Source organism: Drosophila obscura, unplaced genomic scaffold, assembly GCF_018151105.1.
Source record: "Drosophila obscura isolate BZ-5 IFL unplaced genomic scaffold, ASM1815110v1 contig_36, whole genome shotgun sequence".
Classification (NCBI taxonomy): domain Eukaryota; kingdom Metazoa; phylum Arthropoda; class Insecta; order Diptera; family Drosophilidae; genus Drosophila; species Drosophila obscura.
Window position 1 is genome coordinate 2,802,290 of NW_024542824.1, and position 23,138 is coordinate 2,825,427.

General features: G+C 40.6%; 1 protein-coding gene across 4 annotated transcripts; it reads left to right on the top strand.

Moving 5' to 3' along the window:
* Window positions 1-733: 733 nt before the first annotated feature.
* LOC111080728 lies at window positions 734-22,015 on the top strand. 4 transcript variants are annotated; one of them, XR_002608527.2, is made up of 4 exons: window positions 734-1,070; window positions 4,017-4,195; window positions 21,120-21,226; window positions 21,289-22,015. XR_002608527.2 is itself a non-coding variant. In XM_022376534.2 (4 exons), exons 1-4 carry the CDS (start codon window positions 3,170-3,172, stop codon window positions 21,370-21,372), a joined length of 411 nt encoding a protein of 136 aa, XP_022232226.2. In that variant the 5' UTR covers window positions 3,099-3,169; the 3' UTR covers window positions 21,373-22,015. The 4 variants fall into 4 exon arrangements, 1 of the variants encoding a protein (XP_022232226.2); XR_005968151.1 differs by lacking the exon at window positions 734-1,070 and adding an exon at window positions 1,366-1,999; XR_002608528.2 differs by lacking the exon at window positions 734-1,070 and adding an exon at window positions 3,098-3,214.
* Window positions 22,016-23,138: the final 1,123 nt, after the last annotated feature.

Below are 23,138 nucleotides of genomic sequence, written 5' to 3' on the forward strand. Positions count from 1 at the left end.
CTAGTCCTAGTAGCCGGTAGCCGGGTAGCGGTATTACTTTGTTCTTATTTTTGGAAAATATACATTCTGTTTCATTTATTTTTGTCCAATTCTCTGCCAAGATTTTTGAATTTTTGCGCTTACTTAAAGAGTGCTGGTAAACGGTGTGCGAAAAGTGCTGGAAATTGTTGGATTGGATCCAGCTCGCACGAACTGAATCTTTGTTACCACGACTCCACTCCTTTATACGCGCGCAATTCAAATAAAGCGCGCCATTCATGGATATTCACCCAAATTATTTATTCTCCGAATTCATAAACCCTTAAGCTCCGTAATGGGGTTAACGTTAAAGGGGAAATGCATCGGCACACACACACATATATATATATGGAGTCACAAGCGCTTAAACACAAACAGCCACCTGACTAAGAGAAACTGCAAGCCATGCTGAAACATACAAGGTGGTGTATTCGCCTCTCTTTTGGATCACTCACACACACATGCAAGCGCAGCGAAGTTTGCCATACGAATAAAAAGAGCCCAGCAAAGAGAGCGCGGTGCGGAAATACACCACCCTGTTTAGTTTGACCATGCTGCAAGCAAGCTTTGGCGCTCCCTCTCGCTCTTTGCGAATATTTGTTGTTGTTTCGCGTCATTCCTTTACTTTTGTTGTCTCTTGACTGTGCCGTGACGCTTTCTTTTTGTCGTCGGCACAGTCGACGCTGTAGCGGCGCTGCATTTCATTTTCAAAAGTTGCACATTGCGGTTCTTCGTGCTCACGCGCTCCCACTGCCGCTGCTGCGCTGTTTCTTGTTCCATCTTTGGAGTCCCGTCCCCACATCCACGTTGGTTGTGCGTGTGTGTGTTCCTATGTGTATGTGTGCATAATTTCGCGTAATGACGCGGCGTCCGTTATATTTCGGTTTCCGGATGGTGCCTTGAAATTTTAATTCTTAAATCTTGTTCACGGCCTTCCCATGGCACCCTCCTTGTGCCACTGCCTGTCCGCGTATCAGATTTGCATTTTGACAGGTGCGCCGAGCCGACTAGCGATCAACTTTGGGGCCGCTGCCAACCGTTCTTCAACACTGGTAAGCATCATGACAATGGCGAAAGAAAGATGATAAAAAAAGTTCGCCGATTACAGCACACACACAGACATGCATATGTGCATATGTACATGCATTCGTTCATGTGTTTGTTTGTATGCACTACTCATATCAAGGTAGATTAAACAGGTGGAGAGTTTTACTAGTAAGTTGAGGGATTCCTGATCTTTCCAGTTGCCTATTTAGTTTCCATAGCCATTGTAAAAGCTTTTAATAGGAAATACCTCACCTTATATCGATAAACCCTTTGCCTGCAGTTACAACAATTGCAAGAGAGCGTCACCCACAGAGAGAGAGAGAGAGAGAGCAAAAGCAAAGAGTTGCTCTGTACTCTGTGCAAAAACTGCCACGCAAAACGGCGGCCGGCTTGTAGGTGCCCCCCACCCTCTGTTTACCCTTCCCTTCCCAGCCAACAACAACACCTACTCATATGTGCAGTACTGAACTTCTCCCTTCGCTGCACTTCGCCTCCTCCGCATATGTCTGTGTGCGATGCACTTGGTGCGATTCATTTGCTTTTATTACAATTTCTTGCTTGCACCCGTCCCCCTCGTACCCAACCGTTCTCCGCCGCTGCGTTGGCGTCGCTGACGTCGCCATCCTCTCTCTTGTGTAGGGGGGGCTTTCTGTACATAAGGTGGCAACCCTGGCCCCGGACATAATGCGTTGGAGAATCAGTTCTGTACCCTTTTCGGCCAGTCCGGAGCGCGACTTTGAATTGCATGGAACGGTGCCGAAACGGTGCAATTGCAAAAAGAGAAAGAGAACTTTATACAAATAAATTACCAAAGACATTCCAAAAATAAGTAAAATGCCAGCGGCAAAGACAATAATTCAACGCAAAAAGTGTTCCCTGTGTGCAAATCCAGTGAAAGACTGTTTTTTGGAAAACGACGAGAGCAGTGGAGAAAGTATGGGCTTTTTGTGTGTAAAAAAATTTTAAAAATTTACTCAAATATTAATTTAATTAACATTTTTCGTTTTTAACGAATGTGTACAAACATTGGACGCTTGAATTGATATTTTCGATAGAGCTAAAATTATTGATCCTCCTTTAATATTGTTGAACTTAAACTAAACAAAAAAAAAATGTTTATATTTTTAATTCAATATAGAAAAATGTCTAAAAAAGTTTAACAATTCTGTTCAAAATTTATGAAATACTAAAATTTTCCAATAATATAAACCATTTCAAATGCATTTTCCCTGCAAATAATATTTTCGCAACCAAACTCACATTTAATTAACGAAGTGGCAGAAAATCTAAAAATATTTAACATTTATTTTTGATCACATTTAGAAAAACGAAAATTCTCAAAATATTAAAAGCAATTAAAACGCATTTTCTCTGTGGAAATGATGACCTACGACAAAGGAAATGAAGTCATACCAATACACAGAGACAGAAATACACACATAGTGCACCCTCTCTCTCTCTTTCTCACAAGCACACACACACAGACTCACACACACTAGAGAGTGCTCTTGCTCAAAGTGCAGGCAGTGCGCTGTGGCGGTGGGGGCAACAAGCGAATAAGCAAAAACAGAAGCAGCCGCAAAAAGAAGCAGAGGGTTAGCAGAGAAGGGGCCCTACCAACAAACAACAAAAACAACTTTGAAAACGGATTGCACTGCGCATGCACATGCATGCACACTCATGCAAACATGCACACAAACACGCACACACACATCTACTGATCTTACGCCGGTATTGGTGCTCTTTTGTTCGTTGACTGCAAAAAAAAAACTAAAGAAAAATCCAAAAAAAATTAATGGATATGAAGGAAAAACTTTTATTCGAGACCGGAAAATTTAATAAAAATCTAAAAACATTATAAACGGTGCAAAAAAAAAACATATTAAAATGCAGAAAAAACTTTGATTGTGGAAAATACATTTGAAAAGTGCAAAAAATTATACTAAAATGGTGGAAAAACTTTTGGTAGATCAAAGAAAAATGAAATAAAAGAAAATTGTTTGCAGCTGAAAAATTAAAAACAGAAAATAGAAACACTAAAACAAAATATTATTTGAAATAATATAAAAATGCATTAAAACGAAGAACAACTTTTTTTAAATGAATGGAATTAGTTTTGAAAAATTCAGAGAAAAAGATTCGTGTGTAAGTGAGTTTTCCTGAAATGTTTGCCTTTTTCTTACCCTCTTTTTGCTTTGCTTTTCTTTTGCATTATTTTCAATTTTTGCTGTTATGCCAACGGCAGTTGAATGCACTCTGCCTTTTCATTTGCCGTCGCTTCCCCTTTGCTGATAATGATAATGAAATCATTAAATATTATACATACATATGAAATCACATTTGCAAATGGTTTTGCTTGTTTTAAACATTTACAAAATTATTAATTTAATTTATTCAGAGTGTTTTCAAATATTTGTTAGATTTTGTTTGGATTTTCTCTTAAATTACCTAACAGTATTCAAGTTCAATTAACATTTTAGATTATTCTTTGTTTTATTTTCACTGAGTCATGCTTTGAAATGTCCTCGCCCGACCTTGAATGAAATGTATGTAAAATGAACAATTATAAAATTCCGAGGGAACCACCACATTTACATTCCACTGCAGTCTTCTATTCCCACTCTCCAACCCCAAAGATACACTGAATTACTCATCATCAGCATTTCCATTGACATCCAATCGCACAACGATAAAATATGCGGCAAAAGCTGAAAGCAGTAATTCAATAAATAATAAACAATAAATAAATAAACCAAATATCCAACTGATAAAATTGGCAAATTCCAAATTTAAATTTAAAATAAGTTCTTTAAAATATTTGCTATAAAACTCCATAAAACAGAAGACTTTTAAGCATCGACAAGAACTCTATATTTCTTTCTTCTTTTTCATGTTATTTAATTATTTTTGGTTTTTTTTTGGTTTGCCCTCTATTTTTTTGGTAAACGAAGAAAAAGAGGAAAATGGATAGTCAGAGGGCGAAACCATGTCCCCTCGCTGGGTTGGCCGGTGGCGGTGGCAGTGCCAAAGGACAATGGTTCAAGTGCAAAGGGGATGCCGCTCAGCACGACGAGCATGCAACAAGGACGGAGCGACATGCAAGGACATTTCGAGCGAGCAAAATTCTGTGGTGAGTTTCTCATATTGCGTATACGCCATGTATGGTGGATAGACCCTCACTGAGAAGCGGCAGAGAGGGCGAAACGAGAACTATTTATAGCAAGGGGAGCTCTCAGCCTTGATTCCGCCCTTGAACTAACATTCAGGGAACAGTACCACTACGATTCCCGGCTGCCAGCTCCTCCGGGTCTTGCATCTTCCATCGCTTGTCTCTTGGTCTTTCCTTCTCTTCCCCGTCTTCCTAGACAGACGCATTCGCTTCATTTGCTAGGCTCCCAGCAGCGGGGGGTGTCAGGAGTCAACACAGCTGGAAACCAGTTAAGGGACACACCAGCGATGGTTGGGGGCTTGCTGCAAGCTGCATATGTCGGCAATCGAGCCATGATTCTGTTTGCGGTCTCTGCTCTTTCATAGAGTGTGCCCCCATGATGTCCTTGCAGCAACAACAACTACAACAGGCTTTTGACATTGATTTTGTGCATTCTGCAGATGTATCTGTGTGGGGAGCCCTGCTATATACATGTGTGTGTGTGTGTGTGTGTGTAGCCATTGTTGGACTGGTGTCAAACTCCTATTCCGACTCCTATTTCAGCTGGAGTCGGCCTTCCACAATTTCTTATGTCATGGAAATTTCGTCTTGATTTTGGCTCCGATTTCATTCGATTTGTGTGCCACACGAATCGATTGTACAGTTTAATTGTTTATTTCGAGTAAATCAATAAACACAATTCTGGGAAAATAGTACAAAAGTAATATGAGAAGATGTTCGAATAACCTTGATCTAAAGGTGGTTTTTATTTGTTTAGCTGGGAATTTAATCTATGAAACGCGGCCACATTTGTTGCTAGAGTTGATTAATAAATAAAAGTAAGAGGAAAACAACGCGGAGAAGTAGGAGAAAATTCTCCATTCCGTTCGGTAGAAAGGAAAATAAGTTTTAATTTGAAAAGATTTCCGCCGCTTTTAGCCATAAGTTCTGATTCCATGGCAACCCAAAGAATATATGTATATTTTATTACAAGAAAAAAGCAATTTCTTCGCATTTATTCGCCATCTCTTCATCCACACAAATCAATTCCTGAGAGTCTGCTCCGTAAAAGCTTATCGAAATGCATTGCATTTCGCTTTTCCCTCTTTGCAAATCATTCAAAATTGATGCGTAATAAATGCAAAAATATATACAAAAAGGGGGGGGAGGAGGAGAGAGCACAAAAAAAAACTCAGAAAATGAATTGAGAATGGAATAAGAATAAGAATGAGAATGAGAGGGTGGGGAAAAGAAGCGGAGGTTGATGGGAGAAAACTACAATTGAAACTTGAGCAAACAAAAGGCAACGTAAAATGTTTGCAAATTGAATTTCAAGTAAATATGAGCAATGCAATGTGAAAAACTAAATATACAGATACAATTTCAAACAGAAAAAAAGATACATATTCGCAGTCACTTACAGATGCACAGACACACACACACACACACAAGCAGATACTTGCCAGTGCGATACAAATACTATTGCAAAATGGATGGCAATGTCTGTCCAAAGTTTCTACAGCTGTACGAGTATCTGTATCTGTATCCGTATCGTTTTGTGTGCGTGCCTGTGTGTATCTTTGTGTCTATCGAATGCAGTTTAACGCTTTAAAAGGAATTCTGTAGTTTATGCAGGCAATGCATCGTCTATATAAAGTGTTGCTCTGCCCCTGCTCCCCGCCCCTGCCCCTGCTCTAGCCTCTATTTTTCTGTACTCTTTTTCTTAGTCACTGCTGCGCTCTCTCGCTTAGTCTATGACTGTACTATGTGGCAACTATGGCAACGACGTCATCGCCATGGCCATCATCAACCTCAACCTCAGCATCAGCATCATCGGGAGGCGGCAATATAGCCATGGCAATGGTCGTCTAGCAGCCTTCTTCTCTGAAGGAAGAAGAATCACAAGAAGCAAGGAATACACACACACACACACACACACAACCAAAAAAATCATACAAAAAACTAGCCGCAACAACAATGCAATGTACCCCTCCCCACCACTAGCAGCACCAAGCTTGCCACTTGCTTCCATCTTCCAACGGAGTCAAGTCCATGTTCTTGGGTCTCGCTCTTTCTGGCTTTTGTGTATCTATAAAGTACGCTGCTGCTTGCTTGCTTGCTCCTCTGGTGCTTCGTGCCAGATGCATCTTTTCGGATAGCTAGAGCAGGCAAGAGCACTATGATGGGGTCTCTGTTCTCTGGTCTCTGGCTGGAGGAGGCTGTTGCTGTGTGCCTCGTAAGCAGCTTAGTGCACAATTAAAGCCCTTTTTTTTTTGTAGCTGCTAGCCCCACCATCCTTTCAAGTGTCTTCTTTTGCAAAGTATTTCAATTAGAGGGAAAAACATATTACGCATACGCCACTTTGGCTCCGCTCACCCTGCTAAAGTGCCCCCCCTCTGCAGAGGGGCGAATGCAGATTAAACGACTTAAAACATTGAAAAAATGCTGTTGGAGATTTTCCATTCAAGCAGAAAGTGCAGGCAATTATGGAGCGAAGGGGCAGGAGGGAGGTAGGTAGAAATAACGAAGCTTAACTTAATGAGAGAATATTATGAAAAGAAAAAAAAATGAAAGAAGTGATAGAAGTGAGGAAAATGGCAGCTGGAGAGGAGGTAACTAAGCTTCTTGGGAATCAATCAGCAAATGTATGGATCCAGAGGAAGTGGAGAGAAGACTACAGAAATTCCAATGAAATTCTTTTAGAAATTCCAATCAAACTCTTGAGAAATTCTGCTAAAATGCATATGAATTCTGAGCGTTGATTAATGCCCAAGAAAAGAGTTGGAGTGTGTAGTTAATAATGATTTAATGATGCCATGAGAAGTAGGTAATGAATGTGTGGCTCTAAAGGAAGTGCAAAGACTGCAGAACATTTCTTCAATTAATTCCTGACCAATGCGAAAAGAAAAGATGATGGAAATAATCAGTTTCTTGGGACAGAAATTCTTTACAAATTATGTTAAAATTCTTTGATTAATGAATGAATTTCAGGATGTATTCAGATTTCATATTCCTATAAAAACTCTTCAGTATTTTTCTCCCAGAAAGAATAAACTTTATCTAGTTCACAATGCAATAAATTCTGCATAGCTCTTATGAGTGTTTCATATGAGCCTTAGAAGCTTTTCCAATATTCATACCCCCTGAAATCCGTCTCAAGCCCCGCCCCCAAACTCTTCTCAGAAATGGCCTCAAAATGCCATTCCCACAATTGTGTATACGCCATGAGGACTGACTGTCTGACTGTCACAGCAGCAAACGGCAGGCAGCTGCACCTGCAACCATTCGCCTGCTTCCTGCTGGGCCATCAATAACTAACGAGCATAATCCTGGGCTACCACCCGTGGGTACCCCCCCCCGTATCCCCCGTGCACAACGTCTAATGCCCCGCTTAGGCACTCGAACCGGAGATGAATTCTCTGGTGGCAAAGTGAGAGGCAGAAACAGTCGAAGCGAAGGCAGCGGAGTGCAGCAAAAACCAATGAACCCTCACAACGGATTTGCCTCACTGACTTTCGTGAGTCAAGGTGAGTGCGCATGTGCAACAAGCAAACGAGGATCTTGTCAAAAGGGTCACATAACTGTACTTGCAAGCGGGCACAAAAAGGAAGCAGCAGAGGGCAAGAATAAGACAACAGAAAAGGAGTAGAAACGTATTCAGAGCATGACCATTGGACAAGAAAGAAAACGGGGGAATCCTCACAAAAAGAGAAGCGATACGACAACAGATATCACGAGAGTTTTAAAAAATGAGACATATGTATGTATATATGTATATGTAGTATGTATGTATTTCTCATATGCACAACGGCAGACCTCTGTCTACAATTGCAATTGCAATTTGCCCAGTTTTTCCATATGTCTGACTTTCGTATTTTATTCGCCTTTTTTTTTTTTTCGTTTTTGCTGTCGTTCAAATGCATCGTAATGAATGTCATCCGTTTCACTTTGAATTATGTCATCCACTGCTGTGACACACATTCCCAGACAGACAGAGAGTCATAGATACGCACACACACACACACACATTCACATTTGCATGGAGAGAGAGAGAGAGAGAGCCAAAGCCTAACCAACTGTTTCTCATTAGCAATAGAAAATGACCTCCCCAACAGGCTACAGGTCCCTCTTCACCATTCGTTTTGTGGTCTTTTGAGGAGGATTTTGTTTCCGTTCTGCCATTTTCTAAAAAAAAAAGCTTTGGCTGATTAAAGTTTCAAGGCATTTCGAGGTAAGGAATTTTGCTGGGAATTTCTAGGAAATTATTCTTCAAAAAATATTAAAAGTGTTAGTAAAGAGAGACCTAAACCTTAGACTTTCAGCAAAGTTAAATGCATTGGTATATGGCGTCATCGCAGACATTGTCTTTCAATTCATAAGAATTCATTGAAGCTAGTTTTAAATTGTCTTTGGAAGTTCTAAGAAATTTCTTATAGTTATATTGATAGGGGATATCGTATAAGAAATTCTAAGAAATTTTAAATTTTGTTGCTGATGAAATAAACACAGGAAAACATTAATATTTACAACAAAACCCTATCAAATAACATAGAACACATATTAATCAATAATATTCTTGTATGAGGCAAGGATATCCTCTTGTAAGATGTGCCCTTTGTTCCATACTCGTATTCAGCTATGACTATGAGATTCTCCTCAAATTCTCACTCCATCTGCTTTCCCCACTTAGTCTATGACCCTTCCCTCATGCAAAATGGCCGCCAATAATCGTGTGACTTGACTTAACAACAAACCCACAAACAATTCTCTCTGGCTCTCTGAGACTCTGTTACTAAGCCGAATGTCTAACTATTGTTGCTATTGCCATTGCTATTTGCTATTGCACTTGCCTTTGTTCTAATTCTGCCTTTGCCTCTAGTTTTTTTTTTTATTGCTTTTCTCATTAATTTCAATTTTTGCTCATGCAAATGGCCGTTTGCATATTGCGGGGTAACAAATTTTTATTGACGTCGCGTCGCCCGTTTGTATTTTTTTTCTTTTTTTCTTTTAATGATTAACATTTTTGCTGCAGTTGTGGCCTCTGACTATTGGTGGCTGACTGGTGCTGTTGTTGTTGCCAGTTGGTCTAGCAAATTGTTTCTCAATTATTGTAATTTGTTGCAATTGTTGAGTCATCTCATATTACACCACTATTCAATTGGACGAAAATGGATCGTAGTACATTCAACGTTGAATTATTCAATGAAGTAGAGGAAAGCAATTGCTAAATAAATAATGCTGATAGAGGAGGATACTTTTTCCTTCGAAAGGTTTTTTTTTGTAAAGGTTAAAGGCTGCCGTACATATTATTTGCATTGCATTTTTGTTTGTACTTAGTTCCAGTATTTTTCAGCTTAAACAACACCGACTTGTGAGCAGAATTTAAGCATAGTTTAACTTTTAAGCAGAGTCCTCATATCCTATGCATTGATAACATTTTTCTGTTGAACAACTGAAAAATTTCTTAAAATCTGAAAAATATTCCTTGGCTAAAGAAAACAATTTTTTTCTTTTGATATTTCTCCACTTTGCACTCATTTTATATCCTGCCCTGATATCCTACGCCATTATTAATTTTGGGTTCTCAATTTCAAGGAATTTTTGTTGTATCATAATCGTAAACGCAAATTGCTGGCGATATCAACACCAGGCAAATCGCATTTAAAAATCGTTGCTCGCCTGTTTGCTGCGGACAGAAATTGCTTGGCAAATTATATAGTAGCCGCCACCCTAAGGAGTCCTGTCCCCAGTCCGATTCCGCCAGTACATGTAACGGTAAAACTAATTTATGCCGCCAGGCACTGAAGAAACTTCTAAAGAATTGGCCCGAAACATGACAACAACAACAAGAACAGGAACAGAAATACAACTGCACAGAGAAAATGAAGAAAAGAAGAGAAAGAAAGAAAGAGCTAAAGGCGGAAGTTTGCCCAAGAAGAAGCCAATTGAATGCAGCAGGAACAACGACTCCAAGTCCACCACTCCAGCGATTTAAGCTCAGCTGCAGAACAAGTGCAGTTAAGCGAGGCTTTAAAGTATTTCGGTGAAAGGGGAAAGGCACAAACAACTAAAAAAAAAAACAGGCAATCAAAAGGTTCTTCCTTTGGAATACACTATCTTAGGGGACTATCATGATTTGGGGATTGAATAAGGATTGTGGGGCACAGAAGGGATGTAAAATCGAACAGATTTAGATTGGTGTCATTGAATAAAAGAGTTTTTAGCCCTGCAAGGATAGAATTAGAAACGATATGCATTAGAAATCTTCCCCAATCAATTCCCCAATCTTAAGCGGACATAATTCTTCCTTTTCCACCTAGAGATATCCCTCTACCAGTCGTAGAAATCATTGCCCATCATTGCCTATATCTATAATGAGAACATAGTATTTTCTATTGCTCTATTGCTTTATTGGTTCCAACTCAAACAAATCTAACTCCGCTTATATTGTGTGTTTAAGTGTATTTAGCGCCTCGACCAGGATGTTCTTTAGCTGCCTTGACCTGTCATTTGATTAAAAGAGTGTGATGGTGGAAGTGTGAGCATGACAGAAGGGAAGCCAGGGAGTGGGGCACTGCGACAGGGTGACAGAAGGAAAGTCCGGGAGAGGTGGAACACCAGTTAATTGCCAGCTGCCTTTGCCAGAAGGAAGGACGGACGGAAGGAAGGAAGACAGACACCAAGGAGCAATAGCAGAGTGGGAAAAAAATGAAGTGAAAGAACTGCAACCGGTTTTTCTTTTTACTAACTTTTTACTTTTTTCTTTTTATTTTTTTTTTTGTTAATTTACCTCGGTTTAATTTTTTGTTTGTTTGGACCACGCGGCGTATGCGTAATTAGATTTGTGTGTTCGCACTAGCATTGGCTTTCTGTCGTTCACTAATTGGACTTAAAGTCACAGAGCAAGCAGCAGCGCATTGCACCCCAGAGGTAGTCAGCTATAAAGGAAAAGAAGCTATGCAAAAGCTGCAAAATAAAAGAGTGGAAACTACTTTGGGGTGTGCACTGGCAGAAAGAAGCAGGTGCCTCAATGGGCAAATGACTTCCGGGGGCAAAAACTTTAATAGGCCTCGCCCTATTTCCAAGAAACAAAATCAACAATTTATTTATAAATTTCTTTCTTACAAAAAGTTTCTGTGTTCTCATTAAGATTATAAATTCAAATAATTTCCTTTCTATTCAAATATAGTAGCTTTTCTTTCAGTGTAGAATGACTTGGAAATTCGAGATTTCTTGTGATCCCAACTGAACAACTTTTCTCACATGCAATTCTTTTTTGCGTTCCACTTCCTCTCTCTCTATCTCATGAGCATATCTTTCTCTGAATAAAAACTAATCAAAATATGCAAATTCTCTAAGCATTGTTCTCGCACTTTTTCTGAAGAAAGATAAATGCTTTTCGCTAAGTGCATAGATGTGGACATTGGCATTGCATTGATGATGATAATGATGATCAAATTCAGGTTTGGCAACGTGCAACAGCACAGAACGAACGCTTAAACGATCCTCGACCCTAGGGTGCAAAGTCGTTCTTGCCTCTCACTTTGCTGATCATTCTCCCTCTCCCTCTTTCTCTGTCTGTCACTATGTTGCCCGCTTCTTCCTTCCCCACTAGTTAGTGACGTTGCATTTATGTTTTTCGTTGTTGTTTTGCAGCACCAATAAAACGAGTTTTTGCCACTGTTCTTCCCGCTCTTTTTGCACCGCTTCTCTGCAACGTTCTGTTCTCTCTTCCCCCTACCTTTCTGGCAAACCACTCTTCCCCCTCGTCACCCACCTAGGAAACCCGTCCACGCTCTATTGGATTCCTGATGCGATGCGACTTTGGTTCGTCTACCTTCTGGCTTTTGTTTAGTTGCCATGTTGCATAGGATTTTGAACCCGTTTCATGCTACGTACGTCCCACTCTCTTTCGCTGTGAATTCTCGTTGCCACAGCTCGTTGCATGTGGCGTCCCTAACCTAACCTAACTTTTAGCTCAAAGCTTTTTGTTGCGCCTTCCCTTTCCGTTCCGTCCCGACCCGTCCCCCATTTGCCACGTTTTATGGCACTCTCTTTGTTGTTGCTGCGGCTTTTGTGTGTGTGTGTGTGTGTTGTGTTTGTGTTGCACGTTTTGTGTGTGCAATAAAAAAAAGAAGACAAAAATAATACAAACAATATTTTATGGCCTTTCATTGTAAAAATTGCATTCTCTGCTATCTTTGATCTGTTTCTCATTCGCTCTCTCTCTCTCTCTCTCTCCATCTCTTTCTCTCTGTGTGTGTCGTGTGTTAATTGTTTAATTAACCCGATTTGCCCTAAAGCTGTTGTCATTCTGTTTGGGTTAAGCTAATTTCTTATAAATTGATAATCGGTTGCATAATGGTGGTGTTTTTTTATTGGATTTACAATGGGAATTACGTGAACGATTTCAATGGTTTAACAGCTTGTTTATATGATCATTAGGTGGCTTAATTGGGTGACGAGATTAGAGATTCTACTACTAGAGATAAGAGATGATTCGACTTATTGATTAATTGGACTAAGTTTTTCCCTTTACTTCTTTAACTTTCTTGCTTTATTAATTTATTTTATATTAAAAGCAATTAATTTTTCTTGAGACAACTTACATACTTTTCCATACTTTTCCACAAACACACACATAATTTTGCAAACTTTCTTGCATCCTCTATTCACCATATTGGCCAACTTTTCCTTGTCAACTTTTTGTGTGCGCCAAGAAAACCACTTCATACATATACATATTTATGTATGAAAAAGATATCTTTTTAATGGAAATAATTGCAATTTTTTGCATAATTTATGACTGCACCCACACACACACACACACACACACACACACACACACCCACACCCACACCACACACTCACACGCGCATGCAGATGCACATACAAAGCAAAACACAAACCAGAACAGAACAGAATCTCTTGGACTGGACTCATAATTCACTCAAGGCAAACCGACAAGAAAGGAAAGGCTGTTGGGGCTTGGGAGTCAGTCGAACGTGCAATACCCTAACTTTTGGAGTATTTTTGATGTGAACTTTGTGGTTGGATATTCGAATTTCTTTTAGCTTTAAAAAATATTGTATTGTAGAAATACTGTTCTTTATTTTTTGCAATGTTAGACTACGATATCTTGATCTGTTTTGCCTTCATAAGTTATGGCATTACATTTTTGTTTTGTTTTGTTTTATTCCAATTTCTATCTCCAAGATTTTTAATCTCTCTATTTTTGTTGGTTTGGATTAAAATTGCTGCCATCGTAATACCCTTGCCAAGTGTATAACAACGGATGCTCGGCTCTTTCTATCTTTGTTGCATTCTCTCTCTTTTGTGGCGAAATATGAAAATGATGAAAAGTAATTTGTGGCACATGTGGGTGGGCTTTGAATAGAACTGACTTTACTGGGTCTTCCGTGAGGGGTGGGGCGGTAGAAGACGAGGAAGATGAGGATCCCAGCGATAGGCTGGGTAGAGGGGGGTGGGTGTAGGAATCTGGGTGCTGGTTGCAATCAACAACAATGAAAAATTACAGACACCGAAAACCCAAAAACAACAAGAACCTCATTTGTGTGTACGTGTGTGTGTGTGTAAGTGTTGCGTATTTCCTGTGTGTGAAAGTGTGGGTGCGAGAGAGAGCCAGAGAGTATGCAAATTGCAAAATGAATGAAAAACGGCAGCAGCAATAACAGCAGCAACAGCAAAAACAGCAGCGACACCAACAGCAACAGCAGAAACAACAGCAACACCAACAACAGCAGCAGCAGTAACAGCAGCAATAGCAGCAACAACAGCCATAACAACAACAAAAATTCAATTCAATATTCCGTCATGTAAATGCAGCAAAAAGTGAGCAAACGAGAGAGCCGCATTAGAGATGCAGAGACAGAGAGAGAGCGAGCGAACGAACGACAACTTCAAGAGAGCAGAGCTTTCCTCTGCTTATCGCTCTCCTCTCTTCATTTGTGCTGCTGCTGCCACTGCCGACTGCGCTGCTGTCGCTGCAAGCTGCGTGTCATTGACCTTTGAAATTGCATGTGGCGCTGTCGCTGCTGTGCCTCTGCTGCTGTTGCTGCTGCTGCTGCTGCTGCCACCTCTGCTTCTGCCTTATCGACTACGTCATTCTACGCTATTTCGCATTGGCATTGCCACTGCCACATGCCCCTTCGGGCGATGAGGCAGCCAGCCTGCTGTCTGGTCTTGGTCCCCGCTGCCGCTGCTGCCTCTGCTGCTGCTGTTGCCTTCGTCATCAACCGCCCCGCTCACGTGTGTCGCTTTTCGCCTCCTCTCTCTTTACCCCCTTCTATATCTGACTCACTCTCTCTCTATATATGCCTCTCCTTCTCTTTCGCTCGCTGTGTGTTTTTTTGTGTGAAATTGTATTAAGGAAGAGCGAGCATAAAAAATCTGTGGCTGCTTATCTCTGACTTCTTTGCCATTGTGTGGCCGTCGCGGAAACGTTTTTCAATATTTCAATATCATTTTGGGGATTACCACACGTCCAAACAATCCCCCACTCTCCCATTGGAATCATTTTGTACTCCTACTCCCCCTTGTCGTCACCCCATGAATCTTTATCAGGATCTTCCTCGTTCTTCTGCTCATCCTCGTAATTCTTCTTTAATTTCTACATTTTCTTCATAATTATTTTACGTATTTTCTTGTTCCCACTACTACGTTATCCTCTTAATTTTCCTCTACCCTTCGCCAATTCTCTTCTTTGTTCAGCACTTCCTCCTGCTGCTCCCTTTCTGCCATCCTCTTTCCTGCTTTTTTCTGGGGCTTTCTTTTCAATTAAATTTCCACATTTTTTGCTAATCTCCCACTCACAAAAAAACAGAGCCAAACTTTTGCTCCACTGCAAATTGCGAGCCATCCATTGACCAGAGCCACGCATTTACTCCAGCACTTCTCCAGCGCCTGGGGTTCTCTTCTCTCACTTCCCTCCCCCCCCCAGAGATGTTGTTCTCCAGAGATGGGATATTCTCAAGCGTGCACTTTGCGACAAAACTCCCAAAAAAAAAAAAAAAAAAAATGAAAGCACACAACCAACACAAGCAGCAAGCAAAAAGAAGCAGAAGCAGAAGCAAGAGCAGTGTAGCTCCCCGTACTTGCAGCGATTGGATTGTCTCTCTTGTCTCAGCGTTTCCTCCGCGGAGTTCATTGAACGCCTTCCTTTGCCATCGTCTTCGTTCTCAGACAAGACATAAGGCAGAGGCAGAGCCAGAAACTCAATAAGCGAAAAAGCGAATAAGCAGCGGACGCAGCGCGCAAATAAACAGCAGCCAATAAGAGAGATACTCGCACTGGCATTGGCACTGGCACTCGCACTCGCACTCGTGTATTCGCACGGATGTGCAGAACACCGAGATACAAATCGCAGCCAAAGATACTCTTCTGCAGCACCCAAGAGACGACAACGACAACGACAACGACGACGACACGGCAGTGTCCACGAACGGGTTCCGCACAATAACTTCTTCTTTGGATGCTAGGGGAGCTACCAGAACTCGTATAGATCAATCTATGCTACACTAGAAAGTGTTTGGCTGGGTTGTATATACCTTTCAGAATACTTGAAAGTTGATCTTCAATATATCAAACAGATTAAATCGATACAAAAGTGCTTCAAATGGACTTTCAATCAGCTGCCAGAGCCACTTGCACGTTTAAGTACTTTTATGTGGAGGTTCCACACAATCAATGCTACCACGAACCATTAATCCAGCTACTTATATGGATCAATAGATAGGCAGTTCTAGTTGCAGGTGTTTTATACATGGAATCACAAGTCACGCATAGGAACCCCTTAATTTAATTAAATTTCGACAAAAACATACCAAACCAAAGGTTCGATCCCCTCCATTTGCTTATCGCAATCTTCCAGTGGAAGAAGGGGCGTGCATTCCATTCCCATTATCAACCCACACACAAGCAGAATCGGTGGAGAGGAGGCGCGTCCGCTGCCACATTATGAATTTAATTGCAACAAAAGGCCACAACGACAAATATTGTGCAATTTTGCAAGCCATACACGACGAGCCAACACAAAAGACCCGTCAAAACAAGGAAGAACCAGTCACAGTCACAGACCCAGAGAGCCAGCCCAGAGCCAGAGCCAGACCTAAGTCCAGACTTGGCCATAAAAAGGAGCAGTCAATGTACCCCGAAAAAACATTAAAAATAAAAAAAAAAAAAAAAATGAAAAACCATACCCTACGCCATGCATAAAAGCCGAACAACGAACAGAAACGAGAAACGAGAACCGAGAACAGAGAACCGAAAAAGCATAGCCATGACGCGGCAGGCAGGCATCCAACAGCCATGACCCACACCAACAAACAGGAAGAGCAAAGGCGAATGCCAAAACAACTTTTGTCCAAAAATGTGGAAACTGTAATAAAAAGACAGAGACAGGGACAGAGTTGGAGTAAGCGAGAGCGGAAGCTACACAGAGAGTGTGACAGAGAGAGAGAGAGAGGGAGAGCGAGACAGATTGCGGTGCCTAGAGAGTGTGCATAGAGAGCGGAACATTTACTCGCTTCAACGCCAAATTTCAATTACAATTACCAACACGAGTGGGAGAGTAGAAGTAGGAAGTGCCAGCGAAAAAAAGTGAAGGGAAGAAAGGGAGCAAAAGGTGGATAGGCAGGGAGGGAGGTAGGGAGGGCCTGTCGTGGGCTGCAGATTACGAGTAGTGTGAATGGAAAATAAACTAAAGCTGCTGCTGCTGCTGCACTTCACTTTTTCTACCGATGGTATTTTAGGGTCTGTATATTTTACCATTTAAATTAACTATTTTCAGCGTAATTCAGAGGCAGTGCCCTTCGATTTTTGTTTTTCTAATTTCTTTTAGTGAAATGTTCCATTAATTATCTATGGGATTTCTCCACCAGCTCAAGTGCTGCCTCGCTAGATTAGATTTTCTGTCAAAAAAGCATCGGTAAAAACTGAACCGTTTAATGGCAGCTTAGCTCTACTGGGGCTTTGGTTCGCTACTGCTTCTGGCTGAGGCACAAAACTAATTCTTCTTCCGACTTCGGTGCTTGGTGCTGCAGAAACATATACGTTCCACGTATATGGGGAGCCATTAAAAATGGCTGCTTACATGGCTGCGAACACGACACAACACACAGATATGTACACAGACACAGCTGCAGTTACTCGTGCAACCCGAAAAAAGAAGAGCAACAGACAAACAGAAGTGCAGAAGGAGACACATAACCCACACACAGAGACCTACCAGACCTACCTACACACAGAGCAGAACAGAGCAGCACAGAGCAGAACAGAACAGAGTGAAGCTCCCCACTCGATGGAGCATTTAAATCGGAGCAGCAGTGGCTCCGCTCCGTTTGCGCTCCGCGAATGGAGTTGCAAAACAGAACGTCCAAAGGTTAATCAACTCTGGCGGCACTCTGCAACTTGCAACCAAACTCAGTCGCAACTCTCGCAAAGTTTTTTTGTCCAAATGCTCAACCAGGCAGGCAGTCAGGCGGCATGTGGCATGAGGCATGAGGCAGGGCGACAGAGTTGCCATCGCATCGCGCAACTCCATCGTGGAGAAGAACACAACTCCATGGCCGTGGCCCCGCATGTTGCTGCTGTTGTTGTCTGTGGCACGAAACGCGAAAAGAATGGAAAGGAAAGGAAAGGAGTGAAAAAGCGGCAGCAGTGGAAGCAGCGAAGGCCATGGAGCATCTAATTGAATTGGTTGCATGGCGTGGACTCTGCTCCATTCTGCTTTTGCCTACTCTCTGCTTAATGCTGCCCCATTCGGCGTCCCTCTGCTTTATGCCCCTCCATTGTACCCCATTCGGCTCTCCAACTCTTTGGTTGTTGTTGTGCTGCAAGCTCCCATGACAATGGCATTGAGGGGAGAACCACACCACACACACACACACACACACAACCCACAATGCAACCGAAGAGAGCGCGCCCCAAAAATAGAAGAGAGCGAAAGAGTTATGGCAGCGAGAGAGATTGCATAATTTTGTGCAACGCGTTGCACATTGTTTCTGTGTGTTTGTGTGTGTGTGTGTGTGCCTGCCTCTCTCTTTGGCTTTGCTGTCGCTGTATGAGTGTGTGGCATTGGCTTTTGTCTGAGTGTTGAAGCTTTGGCCTTGGTTTTTTGTTGAGGTTGGCGTCTGCGGGGAGACCCAGGAAATTGTTAAATGCACAAAATGTGTTTAATATTTCAGGGAAAAAGAAAGAGTTGATAGAGCGGGTTAAAGATGCCACCATTTGGTGGAGAAATGAATGATGGTGCATCAAAGTTATATTGGAACATTGTTAGTTTAGTTTTGGAATGGGATTTATTTTATTAATAAAATATGAAAAATATAATGATAAAAAAATATAAATATTTAATGATAAAATATATAATAAGTTGTTGACCTTCGATAGACCTATAGAAATTTTTGAGAATTTTTAGGAATTTATTCTGAAATACTTGTACATTTAAAACTTTCACCAGAGAAAACTCTTGCATCATCGAATACTTTGAGCAAGTACATTAAAAATTAATCCAGGGTTAGTGAACATTTGAAATGCTCCCCAGAGTCACTCGGACAATCAGTTAATGCAATTTTTATATCTCAAAAATTATACAATTATTATCTTTGAAATTAATTTTGCTGTAATTCTCCCCTTAACCTTTCCACTTAAATGCCATAAATTTAATTTCCATTTTGCCCTGCCGCTGCGATAAATGAAAATTAATGGCGAAAATTCATTTGACAAGCAGAAAATATTTACACACAAAAAAACAAAAACAAGAGCAGGAGCAACTAAAGGAAAAGCAAACAATTTCCAGATCATTGCATCCTCCAAATACTGCAGCAGCAGCATCCTTGGTCATTCGGCAAATGAAAATACATTTATGATTAATGAGTGCCGCCAGTCTGAATGCCAGGATGGGGGTTTAGGGTGTGCAGCAGGAGGTGGGATATTAAACGAAATATAACCGGCATATGATTGATTTTTTCCCATTAAAAAATCAACTCAAATATTGAAAATTATTTTATATTGAATAAGCAATGTTGAGCCCGGCGTATGATTGATATTTTTGCATACCCTTTAAGAGGGAGGATATGATGATTTTGATGCAAATCCACTATGAAATTTCTTCGATTAGCATATTAAAATCTAAATTTTAAATCCCCATTCCACTTTCCCATAGATCATAAAGATTTCTTAGAAAACAATCTTCCTGGGGACAATTTTTTCTGGGTATATTTCATAAATTTGTTCCACAACTAACCGAAATTCGATCACTTATCCTTACAAAAAAAATGCAACAGCAAGTGCATCAGCAAATCTTTCATTGCCCAAATTTTATCTTATGTTTTGCTTCTGCTGTTTCATTCAGAAAATATTTATGTTAAATAAAAGCACCCGGGGGAAAAGTAAACAAAAGTTGCACACACAAACACAAAGAGCAGGCAAGCAACAAAACAAGTAGATAAAGAGTAAAAGGCAACAACAACAACACAAAAAGCGAAAGAGTAAAAGGTAAAGAGAGAACGAACCCCAAAGAGAGCGAAAACGAACGAGTTGCAGGGGCAGCAGCAATTGGCAAACAAAAAACTTGTGCAAAAACAAATTTCGAAGCAGCCAGCAGAAGCAGCAACAGCAGCAGCAGCAGAGCTTTGGCAGTGGCAGTGACTGGTGGCAGCAGCAGCAGCCGCATTCTGTTACCGGTTTTTAAGCGACGTCAACGCTGGCAGCAAAAGTAGGAAGGAAACCAGAAAGCAGCCATTCTCTCTCTCATTCGCTCTTTGTGTGTGAGTGTGTGTGTCTGTGCTGAAATTGTTGAGGCAGGTCCTGGGCCGGAATACGCGAAAATAGGTACAGCCAACGAACTGCTGCTGCTGCTCTCCAGACAGAGACCCAGACCCAGTCCCAGTCCCAGTCGAAGTCAGAGGAGTCCCAGTGGCATGTCCATACCATACCCCTTCTCCGCACACACACGTGCACGTGTATGAGAGAGCGCTGACTGCTGCTGCTGCTGCTGCTGCTACCACCAAAAGAAGCATTGCAAACATGTGGCAAAGTGGCAGGGCCAATGGGTGAAGACGGCAAGCATAGCATCGCATCGCATCGCATGGAATCGCATGGCAATGGCAATGGCAATGGCACTGGCACTGGCAATGGCACGGCATCGCAGCGTCATTGTACATATGTAGTACGCGATGGCTGCAACATGGGGCACACACCAGTCAGGCACACCAGGAACCAGAGGCAGCAGGCAGCAGGCAGGCAGCAGGCACAACAAGCCAGTGGCCAAAACACTCGATAGATACAGCCGCAGTCGCCGCTGCCGCTGCCACGAACATAGTTGAAGTTGAGCCTCAGAGTCTCAGTCACTGGCTCTGCCTCTGCCTCAGAGTCGTCTGCCTCCGCTTCCAGCCACAGCCACAGCTACAGCTTCAGCTGCCATTTCAGTTTCAGTTTGTTGCCGTTCAAGAAAGCTGCAACCCATACAACTCTATCAACCATATACACCATCATGTATAATCCCATCTATAGCCCTATATACCACATAGCCATAACTATGGTTACATATAACTTTGTTTTTTTTTTTTGTTTTTTTGCGGAGTGTCTGTGCTTAAAGATGAACATGTAATGCAATTTTTCCTCTCTGATTCTCACACGTTCTCTCTTTTTCTCTGTGTGTTTTCCTCTCTATCTCTCTCTCTCTTTTGCCTCTGTCTCTGTGTCGGCTTTTCCTTTGTTGCAAATTGAATTGAACTGCAGCGAGGCGATCGGCTTACGTGGCCAGAGACAAAATCTATTGAGGATTAGGCCAAATCGAGTGGAATTGCTTTTTGCAATCAGACGAAACGTTTAGATATTTGTACTTAAATATTTATATATATATATATTTTTTTTGTATTTGCAGATTATCAAGCGGAAGTAAAGCAGGAGGAAGGAATAGAAGGAAGGAATGACTCTATTAAATTCCCAAAAAAAAAGAACTTAGACAAAGAGCAACGTGAAGGAATTGTCGTAAATATATCACTAAATATATAATACCAAAAATATCTCCTAAAATCTAAAAATAATTGCAGATAAAGGACAAACACAAAAGGAGAACTTCCACAGGAACTTCCGAAGCTGCAAAAGGAATTTCACAACTTTACCAAATGGATTAAACATGTTTTTCCTCTCAACGAGGGTTGTCCCTCGCTCCACAAAACGAATACAAATAGGGAAGGAGAACATCTGCTATCAATGGATCAATGGATAAAATAGTTTATAAAACAACAGAGAAAAATGGTGCATACTTATATATGGACCATTAACAGAAACCCGTAATTCCGAACTTGTGCTGTTTTATATCTGTTACAAGACCGGCATTATGGGAGTCTGTCAATGCAAACAACTGGTTTTTGGCAACAAAATTTTATCACAAATTTTCGATAAAACACATCTTTTGCATACAAATTGAAGGATAAATGAAGGAAATACAACAAGCATCGCACAATTGTTAATCGTTGAGGAATTTTAATATTAATCGAGTATAAAGGACAAGGTTAAATGGAAAGATGAACAAATAAATTGAGAGTAATATAACTATTAAAACAATAACAATTAATCAAACTAAAAATATTCAAATTTAAAAAGTAATGCAATGAAAAAGAAAGGAAGGAATATATGCAACTATATTGAAAATCGGTGAAAAAAAAAACTAAACTAAAGATCTAACATGATTTTGGAATTTAACACAAAGGCATATAATTTAATTTGTTTTTAACTAAATAATAATCAAGTGAACAGAATGGGCTGAAAATATTCTTAAATGCTTCCATAAATGGATGTGCATCAAAAAAGCTAAAGAAAAAAATCAAAGATTCCCACAGGAATGAGTGAAAATTAACCAACTACAGAATTAACATTTAAATTCCTGAAAACCATCGAAAAGTGTGATTTAATATTGCAAAATCTTTATTATGACTACTCTACGATAAGCAATAACTCCATAAAAACAAACTAAATTTAAAAATCAATATCAAGTAACTAAAAAAATGACTAAAGCATATTTCCTGACAATTAGAATTTATTCCATTCATAAGAACATTTCATAAAGAACCGATTAGCTTTAATCTTTCAAGTATTTTATTTAGTTTCTTATATTATTTTTTACCAAAAATCAAAAGAGCAGACAACGATGTATTGTATGCCTGTATCCCATTACATACTCCGTTTAATTTCTCACCATTTTTCTACGTTTATATTTTGCCAAAAAATTTGTTTAACCACAAACCAAATAAAACCCAAAGAATCCTAAAACCACAAACCACAAACCAAAACCAAAACCCAACAAAAAGGACCAGCACCAAGGACCTTTTTCTCTCTGGCAAATTGAGGTAGTAGGTTGTATAGTAGTACTTCAGATCGTACTATACAATGTGCTAGCTTTCTTTGCTTGACTATAAGCCTCATTTAAACAGCCCCCCACCCCCCCCAGCAACAGCCCAGCAACCCTCAGCACCAAAACAAAAAGTGTCGAATAAAAATATACAAAATGAAAATATACATACATATGTACATACAAAAGTGCCGCCTGCCTGCCTGCAGTAATGCGAAATTGTTCTTGAAATTGGCATCGATGCGGATGTCGAACTGCATATCTGAGATTATTGTATCTGCATAAACGTCCGAGTATCCAAGTATCCGAGTAGTCCCGAGTATTGGTATGAGTGACATGTGCAAATGTTTGTATGGCTGATTCCCTGAGACCCTAACTTGTGACTTTTAATACCAGTTTCACAAGTTTTGATCTCCGGTATTGGACGCAAACTTGCTGATGTTATACAAAAAAAAAAAAAACAAAAAAATAAGAGACAAGCAAAAATGAAAAAAAAAAACTGAATGATTACAGAAGAATCTGGATGTGAGTATGGGCGCAAAAGTAATA